The 23,849-nt window shown below is 41.6% G+C and overlaps 1 protein-coding gene across 4 annotated transcripts in view; it reads left to right on the forward strand.

Annotated features, from left to right (window-relative positions):
- Positions 1-23,849, forward strand: part of ITGA9 (integrin subunit alpha 9) — a 217,488-nt gene that overhangs the window by 30,219 nt on the left and 163,420 nt on the right. For all 4 annotated transcript variants that reach the window (XM_080581503.1, XM_080581504.1, XM_080581505.1 and 1 more), the window contains exons 9-15: positions 2,963-3,100; positions 5,549-5,654; positions 7,018-7,112; positions 9,970-10,060; positions 10,596-10,641; positions 13,553-13,707; positions 20,218-20,378. In XM_080581503.1, the coding sequence (XP_080437629.1) occupies positions 2,963-3,100; positions 5,549-5,654; positions 7,018-7,112; positions 9,970-10,060; positions 10,596-10,641; positions 13,553-13,707; positions 20,218-20,378 (792 nt within the window). The remainder of the gene's footprint in view (positions 1-2,962; positions 3,101-5,548; positions 5,655-7,017; positions 7,113-9,969; positions 10,061-10,595; positions 10,642-13,552; positions 13,708-20,217; positions 20,379-23,849) is intronic.

Below are 23,849 nucleotides of genomic sequence, written 5' to 3' on the forward strand. Positions count from 1 at the left end.
GTTCTGCTTAGCCTTACACAAATGTAGCAGCAGCTTCTGCTGTTGCCTTCTGAGATGTGGCAGAGCCCAGACAGTGAGATTTCCTCTGACTAGATGTTACCGGTGGCTCTGGGTAGCCTGGAGCTTGGTTTATTACACAAAGCCCCTCTCTGTTTTTCTCTACCCTGCTGTGACAAGGCAGGGACATGAGAGTTATGCTGTTTTGTGGAGGAGCAGCTTCTGTGCCTCAGGAGAGGATGATTTTCCTCTTCCTGCCATGAATCAGTCCTGAGTATTAATGTTATGATCGCTGCCTTAGAACTGAACCCTGCCTCCTGCCCAAAAATGTAGTGATTGCTGGTGAGATCCAACTCCCCCATGCAATGTTGTGTTTGAGTGGGGAACAGCTTACATTCTTCACTGGGGGCTTGCCGGTGATGTGTCACATGAAGAATGAAGTGGACAGTATGTCTAGGTGTAGATAAAAACAACAAAAAAATGGTTTATTTGAGAATAGCACCCTGAGGACACAACACCTCTTACCTGGGGTTGCCTGTATTCTCCTGGGATGAGAGGAAATGCAGAAGAAAAAGGTCACTGGTGGCATCTGGCTCTAGAAATATCTGCCATCCTCAGAAGGATCTGAGAATTTGACTTTATTATTAAGTGGATAGTATTAGCATGTTCCCCCCCCCCCCCCCAACACTGTTGTCATCTTTAAAAACATGCCTGGAATATGTAAAAACTGCAAGGATGTGTGGGTAGATGCTGTGACTCGTGTTTAAGAGTCTCTGCAAAATGTCTTTCTGTGCGCTGTAGCAGAGTTGCCAACATCTTGAAAGGAAAAGCCCTCCCAGATCATCTGGGGCACCTCCTGTGTTTGATTGTTTCCTGTTCATTTTTTTCCCTGTTGACTTTTAATTGCCCCTAAGGATGTGCTCCTGGAGAAGTATTCCTCAACCTATTAAACAGAGCTATCAGGAAGTTCCCAGGTCTTAGCCAAAAACTTTCATTTTTCAATGTAATCACATTATTCTTATCTGTAACTTAACTAATCAAGTATTTACATCCTTCAAGTACTTCTAGGCTGTCATTGCCTTCTTTCTCAGTAGTATGTTTTCTACAAATTCTGTAAAATCTGAATGAGGATTGTATTTTAAAAGAAACCCATCCTAAATCACAGCTTTTCTGTTCTGTGGCTGAAATATAACCAGACAAGCTCAGCAATGAGCAATGCTTGGAAATGAGCTCTCACCAAATGCTGTGTCCTTCCCAGTGGTATGAAAGGTTCATTGCTCAAACATTCCTGTTAGACAGACATTAGTGGGCAGTTTCTTCCTTCCTTCCTTTTTTTTTTTTTTTATTCTTCTGTGGAGGCCGAACAGGGAAATCAGATGCGGAGATGAAAAAAGAAAATGCAGTGCCTCATTACAAATGTTAAGTGCACAACCATCAGGTTCTCACAGCACCATGAACTCACCCACACTGCAGACGTACCACATTGCAGTTAAGTAAATAATAGCCTTCCCCTGAAAACTGCCTGAATACACAGTGAAATGCTTTTCATAACTTTCACTCCTTACCCATGAGAAATTTGTTTTAAAACCTTAGTGGATTAAAAAAATAAACAAATAAAAAATCTACAAGGGAACTTAAACTACAAAATAACTGGAATCAAATGATGTTTGAGGTCTGACCTTAAACCCACACAAGCACAAAAATCTGAGTTACAAACTGAAACTCTACCCTTAACTCACCCCACTGTATAGATTTAGCAGCTTTTAAATCTTACAGACTCTAAGGAGTGGAGCTGCTGCTGCCCATCTCCTGTTGTGCCCGGTAGCTCTGGCTCACACGTTTGGAGCTATCGGACATGGAAGGCTGTGGGGCAGGGATCCACAAAGAGGAATGTGAAAACATGCAAGAAGTGTGATTCATTCTTTTTAACCTAAATAATTATTTGCGTAACCTCAATTTTTTCTGCTATGTAGACAGCTCTCAAGTTCAAATATGAAGAGCTGTCTTTTAATTTTTCTTTTAGAAGTTATTTTTAGTTTTGAGACTATGGTTTTTAACTGGTCTCAAAGAGTATCCCTTGTGGTACCTTAGCAGAAGTGGATGAAATAAGAGCAGAATATCATTCTTGCTTTTGGTTTCCTTTTTGTGTTTAAATGTGTTTTTAAATTCATAATACGGATGCTGGTTGGGAGATTGTTAGCATTTCATATTCACCTGTATAACAATGATGTAATGAATTTCTTAAATTTAAGCAATTTAGTTTTATCAAGCAATAATAACCAGAGATAGAAGTGGCTTAGTTTTTTTCTGTATCAACTGAAAAGTTTTTATTGAAAGTCGTCTTTCTGTGTCAACTTACTTGTCTGTATGTGAGAGGAAAGGTTACAAACAAAACTCACAACCAGTGCTGTTAATTAAAGGTGACTGATACAAATAGAACAGGTAAAAATATTCCATGAATGAGGGGTAACTTCAAATGCCTCTTTTCATGGATGCTCCTTTCTTCAACCCCCCCCCCCCTTTTTTTTTGTTTTGTTTTAGGCATTGCCATCTGTGGTATATAAGTTCAGATCTCTTTAGGAAGTCTGGTACTGGGCATGAATAATCACTAGCAAGGTGTTGGTTTGGGAAACTTACTTCACCCCCTTCCTGGTGTTAAGCATTTGACAACTGAAAGTTAGTCTAGAAAAGCCTAGGTGTCTCACTTAAGCATGTCCCAGGGTATAGATTTTATTCTTCTGATAAGGCATCCAAGCTCATGCACTGTTAGAGTAAAATGTTTAATTCTTGCCTGAATTATCCCCTAAGCTTTTTCTGTAGGAGTACTTGTGAGTGATAAAGCAGCAAGTTATCATTTTAAATAAAAAACAAACAAACAAACAAAAAACAAAAAACATGCCTAAATGATATCCTCCTGTGTGTGGGCAGATACTGAATGCTTTGTTGTGACTCGGCTTGGTTACAGATGGGCTCTTACTTTGGCTCCTCCTTATGTGCAGTTGATCTGAACTCTGACGGGCTGTCAGACCTGCTGGTCGGAGCACCTATGTTTTCTGAGATCAGAGATGAGGGTCAAGTCACAGTCTATATCAACAGAGGAAATGTGAGTATGTCCAGGAGATGACTCGGTAAGGGATGAGGGTGTGGGTCTGGGCAGGGTAACACCAATGTCCCCTCCAGCGCTGCATGGTGAAACTCGATGTCTCAAACAGCGGGGCTCTAGATGTCTCTGACAGAGCATACAGTCACAAAAAACTCATCTGGTATCATGGTTTCCCAGACACCAACCCACATTCATCACAGAGCTGTGAATCTTTCAAGGAGGTCTGGGAAAGTTTCTGGTTTTATATTGAAACTTTGTGGTATCAGTGGCTTTACATGCCAAAACCAAGTAAAAGTCAGTAGCTTTGACTGAGTTTTTCTTTTGTGTTTTGGGTGGTCATTGGGACCTACGAATCAGAACAAAAATGTGTAGGGATTTAGGAGTCTTTTTGTAGGGAAAGCAGAGACTGAATTCATGTTATCTTTACATTATGGCTCATATATTTCCACTGGTGGGAAGTTCTTACCAGCTGATACTGTCGGATTTCTCACGATCCAACCACAGTCTTGGAAAAGTCTGACCTTTCTTCCATCACCAAAGCAAGATCATTATTATATTCTATTTATAGGAAAACAATAATTGTTTACTAATTATTGCACATTTAATATTCAGGTCCAAACTGTGCTGTCACAAAGGGGGAGTTGTTACTGACTAAATTGGTTTAATTAATCAGAACTTTGAGAACTTTAATACATGGAGTTTTTTTATGCTAGGCATAACACACGTTGTGAGTCCTATAGGCAGCATTTGAGAAACTTCAGAATTCGTTTTGTTGTATTTTTATCTTCAGTTATTGCTCCTCCTTTAAATGGGCTTTATTTTTTCAGCTTGATCACAGGCTGCCCAACTTCTTATATTGCAGGGTGGCTGCAATGTCATCAGAATAGATCCAGAATGCTAAGCAGATAATACCTAATATTTCCTGCTTACAGTGAGAGTATATATGATTTCATTTTTATCTTTTATAAAATGGTGAAGTTAAATAATAAAACTCCTGCAGCAAGGATTACTTGAAGCAGCAGTGGCTTGCAGGATTGGTGGCTTTCTTTTTGGGGTATGGTCATTTAAAGCTTGCAGTTTCATTCTACAAGCATCAGTGCTCAAGAGGTTATTGCAGTGGATCAGAGAAAACTGCATTATAGTGATGCTAGGTATGATACACTTATGTTTTTCTCTTTCTTATGAGGATTGCAGAGAAATGAGTTGCACATACAGGCCTGCCTGTCTCTTCTATGTTATGTTTCAATTTCATTATGTGGGATTTTCTTAAAGTCAGCAACTCCCTGCAGCCAAGAAAAAGATTTTATTACATGTTCCAGAGGGCAGTTTACCCTCATTCACAAAGGATGCAAAACAAAGAAAAACAACCCTTGAGGTGGGTACAAAGTTGGATTGCATAACAATATTTTGTTTTCTTGTGGAAATGTTCCTTTCCCCTTGAGGGAAGACTGCAAGAAACTGAAGCTTATGTATCTGACCAGAAAGTGGGTGGGCAAGAAATACCAAATCCATATAAGGCTTCTCATGGCATATGAGTACAAAGCTACTTTATTCTGAACTTTCCTCTGTCTCTTTATTTCATTAAAGCTCTTTCCTTATTCTTCATTTCAGAAGGCTTTTTGGGTAGTTTGCTTTAATCCTTCTGTCCAATGCTTCAAGTTTTAAAATCCAGTTGCCCAAATGTTCGCTTCTTAAGGGAGAATTCTCTCTAATTCACTGGGGTTTAGCTGAGTAAGCCTGGACTGAGGATTTCACTCCTCAGATGTAATCTGCCAGCAGAGCAAGCTCTGAGCTGTTATATTTTAGGTGTCCGGGAAACCTTCACGAGCTCACCAAGCCCCGTGACTGCATTTAGTTGTATCACTGAGTTATCATTTAGCTAATTTAGCATTTTGGTTTTATCATTCATGCCCCCCCCCCCTTTTTTTTTGTTGTTAACATAACAACATAAGAAGGTTTAAAAATAGAAATTTGTATCAGCATTAAACTTGTTCCCACCAGCCTCTACAAGGTGCTGTTGTTCAGTTAAAGCTGAGCACCACCAAATGGTTTAGTAACACAACATTAAAGGATTTTTGAAAGAGAAAGGCTGAATTCCTCTTTAAGTGGATTCTTTCACCTTGATGTTGTCATCCTCAGGCAGTGTCTGCTCACCTGTTCAGCCAGAGCTGGGGACCTTTAGGTCCCTGGCTCACCAGGCTGGTGGTACCTAGGTTCTGATGTTGGCAATGCCACCTGTGGCCATGGAGTGTGCCAGGGAGACCTAATGGCTCCTGTTGGAGTCAACTGTGTTGGTTTTACTGTTAACCCTTTTGATTTATGGCACCCAGCTGATCTCTGTTGGTGGGGGGATGCCTCGGCGGTGAGGGTGATGGTCATTCCACTGTTCTGCCCTGGTACTTCCTGCATCATTGTTCCCCTGAGCCTGGTTTATTTCCTCTTTGCTAGGGAGTGCTGGATGAGCAGCTTGTCCTGGATGGTGATGGTGCCTACAATGCGCACTTTGGGGAGAGCATGGCTGCCCTCGGCGATATCGACGATGATGGGTTCCCAGGTCAGTGCCTTTTCCTTGGAGATGTCAGCGGGGCTGGCAGTGCTGCCTGTCTCCTCCCTGGGCTCATGCTGAGGACAACAGGCCTGCATGGGATTTGTCATCTAAAACCTTTGACAGCTGGTCCTACGTGCTGTGGTTTAGTTGACGTCCATGCAGCTTGCACCCCAATCTCATTAACTTTGGTTTGCCTTCCTTGTTTTACTTTTTGTGTGGTTTATAAAAGGTTTCAGATACCCAATCCCCAAACAGCACAGAAACCTGTCTTTTTCTTTTTTCCCAATTATGCCTTTGAGCCTTTCCCGTTTTATTGGCATAGTGATGCTTCTTACCATGAAGTGAAATTAAGAAGTAGCTTCTTGCTCCTGATACTGTGAACTCTACTAATGAACTCTCTCCTGCTTTATTTAACCCTTGCACCTTTCACGGGCTGCTCAGTATGAGACCTGATGCTGTGATAACAATAGATGAGAGCAAAGTGTTGGTGCTGGCACCTGATATCTGGCAGGACAGATTAAGGACTTCTGACCAAAGGCTGACTTGCTCTTTGTGTGCCTGGACTTTTTTTTCTTCCAGGCTACTCAGGGCATGATAGCACATTCAGCCTAACCTAACCTTACTCCAGGTTGTCATCACAAGTGGTAGGAATAGTCTCCCTCTGCACCTGTCCATGCATTTGCACATTCTTCCTGCTGCTTCTGGGTCAGCCGTGTTGATGGAGGGGCTGCAGACTGAGTTGGATCAATCTGTGGCTATGATGCCATCAGGAAGAATTTAATTTTAGCAGCTATGCAATCACTAGATCCAAACAGCAGAAGAGAGTGAAGGGTAGGATCACTCTGCTGTTAAATTGGATCAAATGTAATTTTCAAGTGCACCCTTGGCAGCACTTTTTTGTCTCTGCCTATCCATATAAGGCACCCAGTCTCATTTTGGAGGCTTGGGTTTTAAAGCAAACTTAATGTAGTGCTACAACAGATGTTTTGCCAGTGCTGTCTTAGTTCATAAAGCTGATGTTCCCCTAGGTTTTGATTGGATATTTTGATATGAAAGGATTCTATTTTAACTTTATGAGCATGACTACTGGTTAGTAAACACATGTTTTCATAGAAAACACGTGTTTCTGATTGGGCACAACACACAGCCACATGCACGTACAAATTCACATACATTTGTGTATTTTTAAAATTTATTTTAACATGAGCTCTTCATTAAATCAATCAAGTTTTTGTAGCCAGGCTGACACAAGCTGCTGATCGTCTTCATAGGGAGTTATTTTCCTATGGAGATCTGGCTTCTAAAACTGGGAAGAAGCAGGGTTAACAGAATGGATTGTGAAATGTTTATCATCTGTCCTGTTTTACAGATGTTGCCATTGGGGCGCCTAAGGAGGATAACTACCTAGGAGCAGTTTATATTTATCATGGAGATGCCAATGGTATTGTACCCAAGTACTCTATGGTACGTGACACTGTCTTTTATGATATCTGAAAGCTCTTTCCTGGGGCCTGCAGAAAAAAAAAAAAAAACATGCTTGGGGATCCCTTTAAAGTAGTCTTATGCAGTTCAAGCTCTACAGCCCTTTCTTGGTCCTGATTTGAAGATGGCATCTCCCAGTTTGCCCTTATTTATGCTGTAAGGTAAAATTGTGTTAATCAGGAGATATTTTTTCACTTTCTTTTATTACAGTCTTTAGCTGTAACTTCCTTATTGAAGTAAACGAAATCTTGGGATTTGAATGTCAATTTTTAGAGAGAGTAGTACAGCAGAAGACAAACAAACTCTGCAGAGGTTGAGCATATACAGATTATGGAAAGGCCAGGGAGAATCGGGAGGTTGCTCTTTCTTCCCACCAAAGCAGACTTAGCAAGAAGGAAGAGGAACTTAAGTTTTCTTTTGTTCTCCCCACAGCTTCTTAGCCTTCTACTTCTGATGTGAGAATATATCACAATGATGGTCCTTGGGTACCACTCCCTGACCACTGTTATGAAGTAAAAACTAGGCTGAGGTATGCTACAGAGTCTTGTGCAGAGATGACAGTGCAATTCAGCTACTGTAGCCAGGCAGGAGAGAAGATAAATTGATGTCAATGCTGCCCAACATGTGTCCCCTAGCCTCTGTCTAGCACATTTATTTTTTGCAGAGCCTGACTCTTCCCTACCTCCCTCTGCGTGTTTGAAGTTCTGGCTGTTTTGTTTTGTTTCTGGGTGGGATCTTTCACAGTAAACCAGTTTAAGCAGGATTAAAAGAGTTTAGTGGTTATATTGGAGGCTCTTCTAACAAACTGTAGAAGTTCAGTCCTTCTTCCTTTTAGCATGTATATGCCATGCACTGCTTTTTAAAAAATGAAGTTAAATGACTCTTCACGGATACTTCTAAAGTGCACTAATTTGTGGCATTTGGAGGACCCTGCCCATTTTTTTCCAAGAGCCCCTGGATGGGAGGTTCTCGGGCTGTTCAAAGGTTGGAGCTTTCCAGTTCTTGCTGCAACGGATCAGGGTTTTGTTTTTTGGGGGGGCGGAGTCATTCATGGGGGAATTCAACATTTTTGAAAGAGCCCAGATCAGCAGAGCGGTAAGTGAAACATCCTTCTTGCTATCTCTCCCTTCCCATCAGAGGAGCAAGGGCAGCAGACAGCACATGCCTCTCTGCTTGCCCTAGTGGGACAAAGCCCAGCTCCAGAGCGTGGCAGGATACTGTGATACTGTTCCCATTTTTGCCTCCTGTCCCCAGGCAGCTGAGGGAGTACTACTTTTGTGCCATTTCCCAGGACAGACACACCGCTGATTCATATACCACGTGCAACCCAAAAAAGCTGTGTAACAGCTTCAGCTCATTACCTGCCCTGGGTTTCACCCAGAGGTGAAAGACTTCTTGTATCTTATTACTATACCCCTGAGCCATCTTAATGACCTGGATTTCCTTTTTTAAATAAGCCAAGAAAGGTGTGTGGTGGGGGCTGTAGGGTATACATTTTCGCTCTTTTCATTTTGTTAGCTTTTTCCCCCTTCATTCAAATTGCTGATCATTGTTGCTGCCTTACATTGCCAGAGCAGCTTGAGTGGTGGCTCTGAGCAGAAGCAACTTAATTGGCTTCGTGGCCTGCTGTTTCCATTCATGGCACTTAAAAGCAGAGCAGCTTTATACCTCTGCCTTCTAGACTGTAATGGCCTGCAGATGTCTGCTGGGCTGCTTGCAGGCAGGATTTACCACCCTAACTGGGACCCACCCTCCCAAAATGTGATGTTATGTGGGGAGGAAGTGCTCTCCAGTTGTCTTATCTACCCACAAGCAGGAGGAAGGGGAGATCTGTATGTGACAGAGTGCTGATATCCCTTTAAACTGGCTGTCAGGACGGCAGGATGTCTTTCTTCCCCTCGTCTTCTTTTCCATGAAATTCCTCTCTGACCTTTTGCCAAATATTGTGTCCTTTTGTGGGTGGGCCAGGAAGAGCTGGTCACATGTCACAAGCTGTACAGCACCACCACCAGCCTCAAAATTAGTTGGTGGGATAGGTTTCTTCTGTCTACAACTTCTGCAGTCAAAGGCTAGTTAGAGTTCAGGTCTTGCATTGATGGCCCAGCATAATGAATAAGGCTTGGGAGAAATCAGCTTGCCGTAGAAAAAGAGATTTGATACAATAATTTGTTTCAGGCAAAGACCTTTACAATTCAAGCTGTTTAGAGAAAGTTTTTGTGTTTGTAATTAAAAAAAAGAAGTGGTGCTAGTAGCTAATTAATCTTTGTGCTGGGGAGGCAGAAATGAGATACAGCTTCCAAACTGACACAAAATACTGCATAATTGCTGATGAAAAACAGAATTTCCAAGTGGGATGAAAATTAATCAGTTTGGGTATGCTGGCAAACTTTGTGAAAAGAAATGGTTGTGCAGGATTTTCTGTTTCTTTTAATGATTATTTTTGCGAAGATGCTGTTTTTTAATCTTTTATTTACATAAATGAAGGTAATGTGAAACAAAAAATAATCTCTTGGGCACAGTTAAATTTCCTTCTCACAAAGAAATCTGTTTGATGTGTTCTTTATATTGCTTGGGTCTGCATGAGAGTTGTGGTGCAGGTGTGTGTTTTGTTGCAAGTCAGCACTGGCAGCCTCCTAGGCCAGAGCAGAAGGGCTTCCTGCAGTCGGCAGCCTTCCTGCTCAGGGCTGTGTGGGTGAAGTATGAGCCTGCAGATGTGCAGCACTCCCAGCCCACAGAAGAAAGCCCCGGTGACCATGAAAATCAGGCTCAAAGTTTTCTCTTTTTTAATCAGGGCTTCTTTGTGTTACTATGATTTCACTTTATGTTTTTTCCACTGCAGAAGCTGTCTGGGCAAGCGATAAACCCGATGCTGCGGATGTTCGGCCAGTCCATATCGGGGGGAGTCGATATGGATGGCAATGGCTACCCAGGTACGTGTGCTGCTCTGACAGCAACACTGGAGCAACACACTGAGAAAACACCAGAGCTGGTCATTTCCAGGTTGCTGGTTCCCACATCTGTGAGAGGACAATGAAGCTGAGTGTGTTCCTCCTTTTTCCCTCTGTTATTCAAAGCTCCTGGCTCAAAAATTTGAGCTGATTGCTTGATTCAGGGGGTTTGGGCAGTCATGACAGAAGACTGAGGTCTTGAAGCAGAGGAAGTTTAATATCCTGCCAGGGTTATAAGTTGCTTGGAAGCTGCTCAGTCATGGTAATAAACTTACAAAAATATAGACAATAATATTAATAATAATAAACAAATGATGAAGTAGAAGTGAAGCATCCTCACAGACCTAATCTTCTAATTATAACACTTTTGATATAATAATATTTTAAAGGATCAGCTGTCTGATAAGACAGAAAAATATTTTTTTTTTTGATGCATGCTTTGTCATTTACCAACTGACTTGAGGGAACTGAACTCTGTGCCTCCCTTTTAACTGTCTAAATGTTACAAAAATTTCAGATATGACTGTTGGAGCCTTCTTGTCAGACAGTGTGGTACTCCTAAGGTGAGATCAATGTCTTTTTGCTCTATTGTTGTTTTAATTGTCTCTGTTTATATCTGACATGGTCTAGGTCCTCCACCCCACATATTTTCTCCCTAGTTTATTGTAGGCAAAAGCAGCAAATTGGATTGCTTTTCAAGCATAACCATAACAGCATAGTGAGGGATAACCTCTCAGTGCTATGAAGAAACCAGAGAGTTAAAGCCAGGTGGAGATGTGTTGCATCTCAGTGCCTCTTGAGAAAGGTTGCTCTGAATACGTGAGAAGATTGTTACTGTTCTTACATTTACATAAAGTACATAAAGTATTATTTAAGGGAACAAAATGGAACAAAAAGCCAGCCGCATACGATGCCAGAATTTAATTCTGCGAGTTATAATGGAACGCAGAATGAAATAAGAGTCTGTAAGGAAATGAAATACAGAGATGTTTTGAATAAACACGGCATTTGGGCTACTGTTCAGTTGTGTGCATTAAGTACAATTGCTTGTTTCATCTGATGGAGAGAGGTGTGGCAGCTTGATTCACCAAATTGCACAGGTGGAGACAGAGTACGAGCAGGCTTGAGGCACACAGACCTGGAGAAGAGAATGGGTAGTTTTCATTTTGCCAGTAGCTCCATTGCTGCACTTGTAAATATTTAACAGAACAATCCTGCCAGTAACTAGGTGTTGTTACAAGTAGAAGTAGGGATTCCTGCATCTTAATGGAAGATACGGGAGTGTGGTGAGATTGGCAAGACAAATGCTTGAAGTGCTGAAATGATGTGCCAACCCACATCTAGTTAAAAGCAGGGAAAACATGACTCTGTTTCCATTTGAGTCAGTTAAACAACAAAATAAAGGGATAGGAAGAAAGAAACGACAAGTGTGGCAGCTGGTCAAGTCTTCTGAAGGGCTTTCTGTGCCATTGTCACACAAGCAGGGGCAGCCAGTTGCTGCTCTGTGGAATGGTGTGCTGTGCCCTGAGATGGGACCTCACAACCCCAATGGTATGAAACCACTCAGAGTACAACTGTGTGCGGTTCTCGTGCACTGTCGTTCCTTGCAAGGTGGAAAAAGGCCCTCAGAAAGGTTTGCTGTGGTGTTTAGAATAACATGCACCACAACAGCCTAGTGACCTCCAGCCAAGCGTTCAGTCACTGCCTGTGCCTTTCTGTGGAGATCTAGGCATTGCTGGCTAACGATGTGGGCAGCCTGATTAATTGCTGCTGCTTCCAGTTCAGAGCGTGTCACTCTTGCTGTTTAGATTCAGATTAGGATAAAGAAATCAGCTTTTTTTTTGCACCCCTACAGAAGCGTTTGTTAAATCCTTTGGCCAAAACCAACAAACGTTTTGCCAAGTGATATTAAAGGCTTCTGTGGAAGGCGTGGTGACTTGGGGCAGATTGTAGTTGCTATATTGCTCGCGCATGTGTATGGCCGTTTGACAGGCATATTATGTTTTTTTTTTTTTTTTATTTCCAGTGAATAACCAAGTGAGTTAACATTAAAGAAAAATCAGTACATCATGACTGGAGAAATTTCTCCTTTCAAGAAGAAATATTGTTTTAGATCAATTATAGCATTTACTCTTTTACTTCTCCCCTAGCACTTGGAGAGAGTTTTTCCCATAGTGGGGTGCTCCTAGGAACCTCACTCTTTTTCCTCCTTTTTCCTTCCCCTCCTCCCCATTACTGTATATATTTCTAGGCTTAGCATTTTATCTTCAGCCTCCATCTCGTAAGGCAAACTTGCACTGTTATTTCAAGCTACGGTAAAAGACCATGAGCAGCTGTCTCAGAGACTGATGTGAGTCTTGTTCCAGTTGATATGAATTAGGTGTAACCACAATCCCTGCTCTCTTCTCCCCTCTCTCCCACACCTCCAAATTAAGTGGCCTGTGGAGTGAGAGTCCTGAAGTGGTTTGCTTATGTGGTCTGACCTTACAGGGTGCTGGGACTACCCTATAAGTTAATCTGCTGGTTGCTGCACTTTTTTTTTTTTTTTTTAAATACTGGAGTTGTTTTTGGAAGAGCATGTTCACATTGGACATGTACGGAACTGAAACCACGAAGAATAACGCTTGCTAAATACTTGGACTGAAGTCCTGCACTGGGGACAGCTCTGTAGATACTGGATTTCTGAGCTGCTTTTCCCAGGAAAGCTGGTGGCACATCTGTGTCATGTGAGAACAGACTCACCTGGGCCCTGCTGGTCCTTAGCTTGCTCTGTGACTCTCGCCGAGCTCTTCTTCAGCTGGGACTTACTGTAGCTGTAGCTCAGTGCAAGAGTTGCAAGGGTGGAAAACTTTCATTCACGGTGCACTGGGTGACTCCCAAAGTAGATTTCTACAACATGGAAAGAATATTCATTTCTTAGCACCTGCTGGGAGGAAATTACCCAAATGTTCGCTCTTCCAGAAAATATGAATGTTTTGTCTCTTGTCCCACTTACACCATAAGAAAAAATATGTATGGATGCATCTCCTACCCCTGTGTTCCCAACTTGACTTTCAGGTTACAGATTTTACCTAAAGCCATTATTTATCCTTTCCTGACTATGCAGGCACCTTAGCCAGCAGTCTCACTTGCATGAGTCTGTTGTCCTTGCTTGCTAATTTTGTCTTCAAACATCAGGAAGACTTTATGCAACTTTTGCTGGAGATGTTTGTTATATATTATCAGTTACCCCAGCTGCCTCCTGCAGTCTGTATCTGAGCACTGAACTTCAAGCTAATGCTGTGATTTTCATTCAGAAGCTAGCTGTCCTTGCCAGCTAGGTCAAGAGCTAATTTATTTTAGAGTTCAAATGCATTCTTTTATTTTTTATTTCTGCTTGAAATTGTGCACATTACCAAATTTTCTTTGTTTTGCTTTGGCTGAGAAACTTCTCTTTGAATGATTGTTCAATTCCACTTCTATGTTGATCTCCAGATCCAGACCTGTCATCACCATGGACATCTCCATTTTTCTGCCAGCATCCATCAATATCACAGCTCCTCAGTGCCATGACGGCTTGCAGCCTGTGAACTGCCTCAATGTCACAGCATGCTTTCGCTTCAGTGGCAAGCATGTTCCTGGAGAAATAGGTAAGGTACCTGTGCCAACCCTGGTCAGGGGCACCCTGACAGGTTGACGTGGAGCTGGGGGCTCCCTTTGGAGTCAGTATCAAAGGTTTTCTGTGAAAGAATTTTTTTTGAGGTGAGCTGGGGTATGCAGTTACAGAAAGTTGGAGGCTCCCAAGATGCTTCCTTTGGCATTTGTTTATCTTCTGATGAGGATGAGATAATACTGGGGTAGTTTTCAGTGAAAGGAGAGGAATGTATCCTTAGTCTTACTACAAGGATAGAGAACACAAGCAAACTATGCTTTGAAAGTTCATGTTCTCTCTATTTGCCTGTTGATAACCCATTTTTTATAGACATCCGCTATCATAAAGCAGCTGTGATGTGCTCTGGATGAATAGTTTTTGAACATCTACAAGGAGCTCTTGAAACAGAGCACTATAAATTTGAACTCTTGGGTGTTACTACCACCAGACACGAGCAAATTCTTTTCAGTGCATCAGTTTACCCATTTGTAAAACAATTATAAATAGCCCAGTATTTTATTGATGGCAAGAATATCTTTTGAGTCACTTAGTCTCTAAACTGCATGGGTGGCTTAAAGACCATTCTCTAAACTTACACTTCACTTGGGTGAATGAAATCACGTAAGGTGTGTAATTGTCCCAGCCATTACATCTTGACTGCATTAAATTATTGCTTATGTCTTTTACATCCCAATGTTTACAAGTCTTGGGTATTGCCTGAAGTGGTATGAGATATATACAGCATTTCTAAATACCATGAAGACCGGATTTATTTAGTTCAGCCATGCTGTTTTAACTTGGCTATGCTCTAGAATGGCAATGGGCTTGTTTTATCTCTCATGTGGAGTACGAACTAGGAGCTGCTCATTGGAGTTGCTTAATGCAGCTCATCACTGTCACCTGAAAGATCAAAAAAACAGAGTTGTAGTTTGATTTCTCTGGATTCTAACATATAGATGCAACTGAGACTTCATTTTCTATTTTTGCCCCCTTTTCCTTCCCTGTAAATAATGTCAGACTCCTAGCAGACAAATATGTGCTTTAATACAGCTTTTTTTGTATGACCTGCTACTCTGTCAGTTAGAAAATGCTTGTCCTTGGGTGCTTCAGGGGTGTTGATTTCTTTGTGAAAATCCAAGAGTAGATCTACTGAACGCCTAGGTTTTCTTATGTTCCGGGGGATACTGCTTAAAATGTTTCCTTTGCTTTAATTTTGTATCTCTTGACCTGTGGCTAAGAAATGATCTGCCTGTTTCTCATTTTAAATATATATTCCCCTTTTTAATGAAGGAGTTATCTTCTGCTTCATCGTGTCTTGTACGAGCCAGTTGCATTCCTCTGCATTGTCATATAAACAGTGCTCTTGATGATTTATTGTGGTGAAAGCACATGTGCATCTTTTTCGGTGGGTAACATCCATCTCATTGCAAGGAATTTTTTTACTATTAAGTAGATGATTATAAAACTTCCAACCATTGTCCTTTTATACAATACTTCTAGCAAAGTGATTTGTCTTGAAAACATTGCAGCCAGAACTGACTGTATAAAAACCCTTGGGGATATGATTTGGATACAGTATCTCAAATAAGCTTTCAGTTTGTAATCTAACAGGCCATTTTAATTATGTTGTAGCCGAAGAGTATCAATTAATAAAGGGTGGAACAATTCATGGAAATACTGCAACCGTTCCTCTCCTATGTGCCTAAATAGGGAAAAAAATAAAATATTCCTGAAATGCTGTGTTAAAGTTTTGTGGCAGAGACTCTGGGATTGCCTCAGCTTCAGATGTCTGGGAGCGGTCTGATAAGTCAGGCAGTGAGAACACAGGGCTCATTGAAAATGCTGTTCCCTTAAGGCTTGTCAGTATGGACACTCAAAACTGCTGGTTACTGTTGGAAAATCTGGGCTTTGCCCTTGCTTTTGGGCAGCTGAAGTTGGTCACCTACTACAACATGTTTAGAAAGTCAAGCTGAACATGCAGGCAGTATTCTTCTCTGGGAAATGTTTGTCTACAATGCTTACGTGAACGTGTTGTTTCATTAACTGCCATGTGAAGAAAAGCTGTCTTATGTGTCTCACTTGCATATAAACCTTTCCCACCCTCCTCCTCCTCCTCCTCCTCCTCCTCCTCCTCCTTCCTCCTTCCTCCTTCCTCCTTCCTCCTTCTTCTTTCTTCTTCTTTCTTCTTCTTTCTTCTTCTTTCTTCTTCTTTCTTCTTCTTTCTTCTTCTTTCTTCTTCTTTCTTCTTTCTTCTTCTTCTTTTTTCCAACAGCAGTTGCAGTACTATTGGTCATGTAATAGCTATGTGAGAGTCTGTGTTTACTGATGCTTCTTGATGCTGACAATGACTGTATAATTCCCATCCATTCTGTGGATACTGTTTGCTGACTATGGTCTTCACAAGTATGAATTTATTGCAGAAATGGTTTTGCCTGAACAAAGAGCAATGCCCAAATGAAGCATGTGCTCTGCTCTGCATGCCAGGCATTGTCTGACCCTTCACTCTGCCTCAGTGCTCTCTGGGGAGCTGAGCATCCACCATCAGAGTCAAGCTCTGGTATGTCTTGAATGTGTGAGAAATACAATGCTTTCTCAGCCCCCCAGGGTTTCTCTATCTGTAGAATAGTGCTCAGCATACTCTCTTCCTGCAGCAGCAGCTCTTGCAAGGTGAGAAAGAAAGGAAGCAGCTTTCCTGGATAAGGTAAATATGTATGTATTGCACACTTTAAAAACAAACAAAAAAAACATCCCAAAGCATCTTAAACTGACAGAAAATATTCTATTGTCCCCCATTAGTGTCCTCTATACTAGGAAATGGGTTGAGTTTAGGTTTGATACAGCTAGCGGCATGCAGTGTGGCTTTATAGCAAGGTGGCAGTGAGGATGCAGGAGAGATGAGAAGTACTGATGAAGACATGGCAATAGGGACTGTGGCATGCACTGCAAATAATGGTCAAAGATTCCTGAGGGTCCTGCATAGACACTGCTGCGTAGTTGCTGCCACTGCTGTCTTCCCTTATGGGCTAGGCTGAGGGCACACGCGCTCAGCATTGCCATGGTTGTGTTCTGCAGTGATGCTTCTTGCTTTGCCTGACCCCAGCTACATCTCACAATGTGACAGTGTTTGCTTGCTGAACATTAGGCTGAGCTACAGCTCAGAAAAAGCAGGGATGAGATAAAGTCCTTTCCTAGCCTGGATGATCAGGCTTCAGCCTCTTCAGACCACACACTTCTGGGTGACCAGAACAAGAAAAGAGAGGCTGCTGGCATCTCTGTGCATGAGTCACTGTTACTGCATTCATATCCACCAGAGAAGGGAATTAAACTTGTGGCTACAATCTGGGTAATCTCCTGTACAAAAATAAAAAATCAGTGCCAATGTAAGGATTAGATGAATTTTAGTGGCTGTGAAAACAAGAGGTTTGAGGCATTTGGCTGGAGTTAGGTGCCTTAGATAGTTCTTCAAGCTTTCTCCTTCATTCTTTGCTTCAGCTGTGCATTGCTTGTATGTTGATCCATTTCTAGGGTCGTCCTCATGTCCCTGATAGTGTTGTCTGAGAGAGCCTTGTGAGATGTAGTGTGGAATAATGAGTTGTTTGGTATTTTTGCTCTGCTTTGGTATGCTACTAGGACTGAAGAAATGTGACTGATCCAAAATCTGACAAAAGCAGATACTCTTCTTCTTATCAGCATCCTGCTGTAGTTTGGTGCAGGAGTGTTATTTCTGTCTGTCTCTTGTTTTTCCAGTCTGCTTGGGTGCAGGCCTGAATCGGTGCTACCCTATGAATGCCTCAGCAGCAGTTTTGCTGTAGGGATGTGTTTTTCAGTATATGTGGTGTCCACCCCCGAATCGGTACAAGTTAGCAGCCTATCAAGTCCTTAGGGATGCGCTCCTGCTGAGCATTTTGCCACCTGCCTTTGGTATGCTGTGGCATCCTCTGAGTGAGCTGTGAAGTGTTTTGCTGGGTGCCTGGGGTTGTGCAGGCTCTTCATTCGCACAGCCAGCTGTGGATCCTGTCTCAGACCGTGGGATACCACTGTCCTCTTTGCCCCTCTCCTCACTCCTGTCCTCTTCAGGGCTACCTTCAGCTCTCTGCAGGGCGTGCCTCTTGCATGTTGTGCCTCTTAGGAATGAAAATCCACTGTAAAAATGCCATTTTTACTCGACAGGTATGTTGCTGTGGTGTCCAAGCACCACTTGGAGTGACTTGTCTGCTCTGCTGGGTGGTAGTCTTCTTGGAGATATGACCCAAAGTTTCTCAGGGGGAGCTATTACTGAGGCCTCTTAGGCATTAGACTTTAGTTATAGGAAAGGAATAATCACTAGAAAAATAAAGCCCTTCATCTAATCTCATCATATCCATGCCAGAATTTTCTTTTGATTGTGTGAAGTGGATGGGCAGATCCCCAGAAGCGTTGCTAACTACACTTTAAGCTGCTGGATGAGAATTTGAAGGCATTACCTGCAAGAGTTAAATCTGCTAGCAAGAGCTTGCCTCCTGATCTGCTGCTGGAGCCAGCAGGAGGAACTTAAACCACCAGCGGTGATGAGGCTGGCCAGTTATCTTCCCCACCCCGTCTGCTTTTTGGAAGCAATGAAGACAGAGTGGGGAAAAAAAAAAAAGCCTTACTCATGATATTTCAGTTTTTCCACTGATGTGACATCATTGGATATAACATAGAAACAAGTTGTCAAAATAAAGGGGAGGCGGCCACGGGGGGGTAGGGGGGGATGAGAGGCCGACTGCACATTTTGATTGAAAACATCCACTGCCGCTGCGGTAGCTGGAAACGTTTTGCATTGAGGCCTGGTACCGGGCTGGTGTTGGGACGAGACCTCCCTCGGGGCCTCCCTGGGCAGCCCCTGTCCCTCTGGCTGCCATTCTTCCCTCAGCGAAGGGACGCATAGCCCCATGGACCCATGCGGGCCTCGGTCTTCTGGCACATCGCCTTGTTGTTATGCAGGGGATGGAGGCACAGCCCTAGGCCCGCTTGTGGGGTCTTGAAAGAGGAAGAGGGAAAATCGGGGTTGGGTGTGGGATGTGCACACTTCAAAGAAAAAAATTAAAGAGACTGCTGGGATTTCAAACAGGCCAAACGCTGGGCTTCTGGTCAGAAAGCAGGATACAGCACAAAGTGAGGTGGGCGTGAGTTACGGAAATGATGCGTGCTCACAGAAACCAAGTTGCACAATATCATTAAATGAATTCTTTAAAGCAGTGAGACTTTGGTGAATAAATGATTAGAGGTGAGAGCATTGGTGGCAGTATTAATTTTGAGAGATCAGTTCTCATTGATTAAAAAAGACAACACAAAACAGAATGAGAACGCAGCAAACAACAATAAAGATCCCTTGCTGAAATTATGTACAGAAGACCTCAATCCAGCAATATATTACATTTGCACTGAATTTTTATAAAATTCTAGGTTAAAAAAAAGTTTACATTTATGGGGAGCATTTTATCTGGCCTCAATCACTTAGGACTTAAAACATGAATAAAAACCAAAGCAATAATTTGGCAATCACCCTACATATGTAACTAATCAGTACAGGAGCTGTCACTGGCTGTCATATAGAAAGATAATCAACTAATTAAGCCATTTATAGTGGGCCAATCTCATGGTACTCCCATCATTGCCTTGATAACAGCTGAAATCAATACAGACCGTGGTCTGTGATGAGTGAAAGAACCTCACAGCCTGCCTTTAAATTGTCTGCAAACAGCAGCAGAGCAAGTATTTGTGCTTCTATTGTAGTTTTGCTGCTGATGGAAAAGGTACAGTCAGTTTGGATTATTCAATTGCTATGCAACTTCTTGACATAGCAAACAAGCTTTTTTCTGAAAAAAAAAAACAAACATCCAGTCACAAACCCACCCATTGTATTAAGCTACCTGCCTTGTAGAGCAGCAGGAAAACAGCTGGCTAGTCTCTGGGTATTTCTTCCATAAACCGCCAAGGTTGTGTAACATCTAAAAGGGGATGGATGCTCAGTGCAAGGCAGTGACCTCTAGTTAAGGGCTAAACTCTAAGATGACTGCAAATCAACAGAAGTAATTGTCAGGAAATGCCGCATCCTGGTTGACATATGCATAGTTTGTGCTTTTCTATGAGGAAAACAAAGCTTGAGGCTTTTGTTGTTGTTTGTGTTGTGTTTTTTGCTTTTTCTTTTAATAGCATAATTTAAGGTTTTTTTTTTTTTTTTTTTTTTTTTTTAGGTGTGCGTGTTTAGATGTATTTTTACACATGACTTCCTACTGCTTCTCATCATCCTTCAGGAAGAGCTGGGGAAAGTAGTGGCACAAAACTTGGGAGTATGTCAGTAATTGGATGTGGTTTTGTGCAGCCACAGGAAACTTTGTGATTGATTGAGAGCCTGCAAGGCCTGACCTTTTTTTAATCACACATGCCTTGTGGACAACAGGATCCATTGACAGGTGGCTAGAAAGTAACTATTGTTCACTGACATCCTTTGTTTTCTTCTTTTACTTTTTTTTTTTTACAACAGGTTTGAATTATAACTTGACTGCTGATGTGACAAAGAAGGAAAAGAGCCAGCAACCGAGAGTTTACTTTGTGACTTCTGGAGAGACAGTGGGACAGGTCACAGAGAAGTTACAACTGTCATACATGCAGGAAAAGTGCGAGCATTACCTAGCGTATGTCAAGGTCAGTTCAGCCCTGTCTTTACTTACATTGGCCTCAATGCAATCCTCCCCCCCTTTTTTTTATTATTTAACCAATTAAAATGATGTAGCTTGGCTAAAGATGTGCTTTGTTTTCCTGAGAGGTGGATGAAGTTTTTTGAGTGGGAGCTCAGAGCTTCTTGTTTGGCATAATTTGTCAGCGTGAGCGCTATCGCCTATGAGCCTTTGAGGCCTAGTGCCAGGAATATGTATTTTATTTACTTTTTGTCTGGTGCATTTGTGGGAGATTTCTTCCTTTGGCTTGGTTTGTTGTTACCGTTGTTATACTCAAAATTGGAAGGCAAAATGTTATTTTGTCAGGAGCAGAAAGTTTAATCTATTAGTTTTGTCAGGTATTTTCCTTTGTGCATGGGGCTGACGCTGGGATCTGCATAGGAACGACAGGGTAATGCAGGATCTGTCCTGAAGCAATTGGACTCTTGGGTTTGAAGAGCATGCGTTTCATTTGGGCTTAAAAATACCAGTGGGATAACTGAATTTCATCTGTATCATAGACCTAGGGGAATATAGGGAGTGCTTTCCAGACACTGTGGGGCATAGAAAGGCTCAGTTCTTCATGTGACAGTACTTTTCTTCCGGTGTCTGCTAGGACGCTTTTTACCTTTAATTGACGACTGTTGTTGAAGAAATTCCACCCAAGTACAATTCTGTTTTCAAAGCATACAAAACAGTTTCTCTTCTGCTTAGAGATTTATATAATGGATTTGAAAATTATATAGAAAGGAGGTTCATCTTTTAAGCTGTGTACATCTTAAAAGCACACTAATCTGTGCTACCACCCTAGAGAGCAATATAAGGCAGTGTGGTTGTGTGGGTGAGTTGCATATCCTCCTTACTGAAGGACATATTCCCATAGATGATTATGACCTAACTTCAGTGGATATCACTTGGTAACATCTTGTTTTTGAGAATCCAGCAGGTCCAGACATCCCTAAATGTATAAACTTTTCCAGGAAACTTCTATGTACCTAAAAAACCATGAGAATGGGAGATAAGATTCAACCTTTGACTTTATCAACATTTTGTGCATGGTTGTTGAGTGAAAATAAAATAAATAAAGGGACCACCATGGAGGAAATGACGTCGTATTAAGTTTACAGATCTCTGAGAAGCAACTAGATATCTTCCAGTTTTTTTTTTTTTTTTGCATTTATTTGTTTCTGCAGCAACCTTTGTTTTTTGCTTTGGGAAAGCTCATTAAAGAAAATGTAGACATACAAAACTACCGCTATTTAGAAAATATGATGTGAGTTTACTAATCGTGGTCTTTTTCAAATGAGCACATGTGGATAGGCTTTCATGTGTTGAGTTCAGATGAAAAGGAGCATGTCTCTATCTTAACCCAATAACTTGTTTTATGCTAGCCCTGTTGTAATTTTTGGGTACTACACAGAATTCACTAAAAGGCAACGTATGCCCAAGAAACTGTTTCATTTATTGGGAGTGAAAAGGTAAGAACTATCTTTTTCTGGAAAATTCCTGGAAAAAATGACTTTTATAGGTAAGAAAAACATTTCGAAATGTTAAATATAATAACAACTTATAGCAAAACAGCTGGTTAACAAACAAGGCTACTAGTGCTCTGCTTGATGTAAGTAGCTATTTTTCACAGTTGGAAGAATAGCAGGAAGTGTCATTTGTCCGTGTAAGGGAGAATGCAAAGTAGTGGAGAAAGATAATCCCTGTGCTTTCATGGGAAAGGTGATATCCATGAGCCTACATGACATTAGAAACATCAAAGGGAGACCCACAGACTGTGGAGGAGTGGGAATGGGGTCATGATCTTTTGCTGTTATCCTTAAGGAACACCTGGTTTAAAAATAACAACAAAAAAAATGAAATCCAAAAAAACTCTAACTCTAAATCTGAACTCTACCTGGAATTCTCCTTAGTCACATAGTTTTGTGATGGATGGATGGATGATAAAAGATCTGGGCTTAAAATATTTTTTATGAAGTATTTCACTTAGGCTTTCCTCTGTCCTGTTGTTTAATGTATGCCTGACTAATTTGCCTCCATGGCTAATTGAGTTGTTTGCAGTTGCATCCTTAACCTGTTCACTTTATTACTTTTCTTTTGAATCCCTGGTGATAAATAGGTTTATAAGTTTACATGAGGATGTCAGTTCTGGAGTGGCTGTGTTCAAGGATGGAGAAACTTTGGGCTTGTGCATGACCTCATGTGCTGGTTTGACAAACCCTATTAGCGTCCAGTCCAAACAGCAGAGCTCTGTAGGTTGCCTTAGTTAAATGAAAGCCTGTGCCAAGGCTTGCTGGATGGCATTGTCTTACCAACAAGTAGTTATAGCATGCTGGAGACATAAAACAGGACTGAGGAAAGTAATAGTAGAACCAGGCATATACAAGCTTGCTGTGATCTCTTTCGACAGATAGGATCTCAAGAGATCTCAAAGAAACTGAGCACTAAATAGTTGCAGGCTGCAAAGGAATCAACAGGATTAATTGTTAAATCATTTTGCGATTGATAATTCTCAACATTCTGAAGGTGTCCTTTCCTATTTGTTCTCTTCTCTCAGGACAGGAGCTACTGTCCTTATTTCTCCTTCTGAGTATTAAAGTCTGTCTTTCCTCATGATTGTGTGGCTGAGATAAATGGACGTCAAAGCTTGTAGGATATGTATAGCTCAGAAATCTTGTACAAGGCAAGCTACTGAATTACAGCTCAAATTGCTAGAATTATTGTGGTTCATGAGCAAATGTGTGTTTTTATCTGGCTGTGAACAGAGAAGAAAATGGAAGTATGTTTGGATTTGAAAATGCTTTGAGTTTGCTTCTCTAATGGTTATGGGGAAGCAGAGAAGAGATGCAGTTTCCTCCCTTCTTCCCCCTTGGAACCCGTTTGATTTTCAATTATGAAACTTTGATTGTTCTAGTATCCATCAACAGTAATTTTCAATACATCACCTCAAGTGTCATCTGCAAAAGCAGCATTTAATTTCAACGATCGTTGGAGGTTTGACTGATGTGCTCAGTAGAAAATCAACAGCTGGTTCAAGTGGCCATTAATTATGACCTTCAGGAGTATTGCTCTTTTTTTTGTGCATCTCTGCATAGCTGATGCCTGTTGACTCTCAGGAGGGGCTTTGGTGCTGGATGATTTCTCCTCTGGCCGTGCTGCCGCTTACCCTCTCCTTCAACAAGGGTAAACCCTTGTTGAAAAAAAGACATTAAAAAGACATTACTTTTTAACCTCTCATCATTTTTTAAGGTATTCATTTCTCTGTAGAAGCAACAGGAAACATAAACATGAGAAAATGGAACTTGGTACTAAGTAGAGGAAAATGAGCAGAGTTGTGGAAGGGGTAGAAAAAAGAGGGAAAAAAAAAGAAATGGATTTGGATGCTTTAAAGGTGTCTCCTTAATATTAGTGTCTGGGTTTGCAGCTGAAATACAAAACTTTCTCTTGAGAGCTG

Source organism: Anser brachyrhynchus (genome assembly GCF_964034855.1).
Source record: "Anser brachyrhynchus genome assembly, chromosome: 2".
NCBI classification, from domain to species: domain Eukaryota; kingdom Metazoa; phylum Chordata; class Aves; order Anseriformes; family Anatidae; genus Anser; species Anser brachyrhynchus.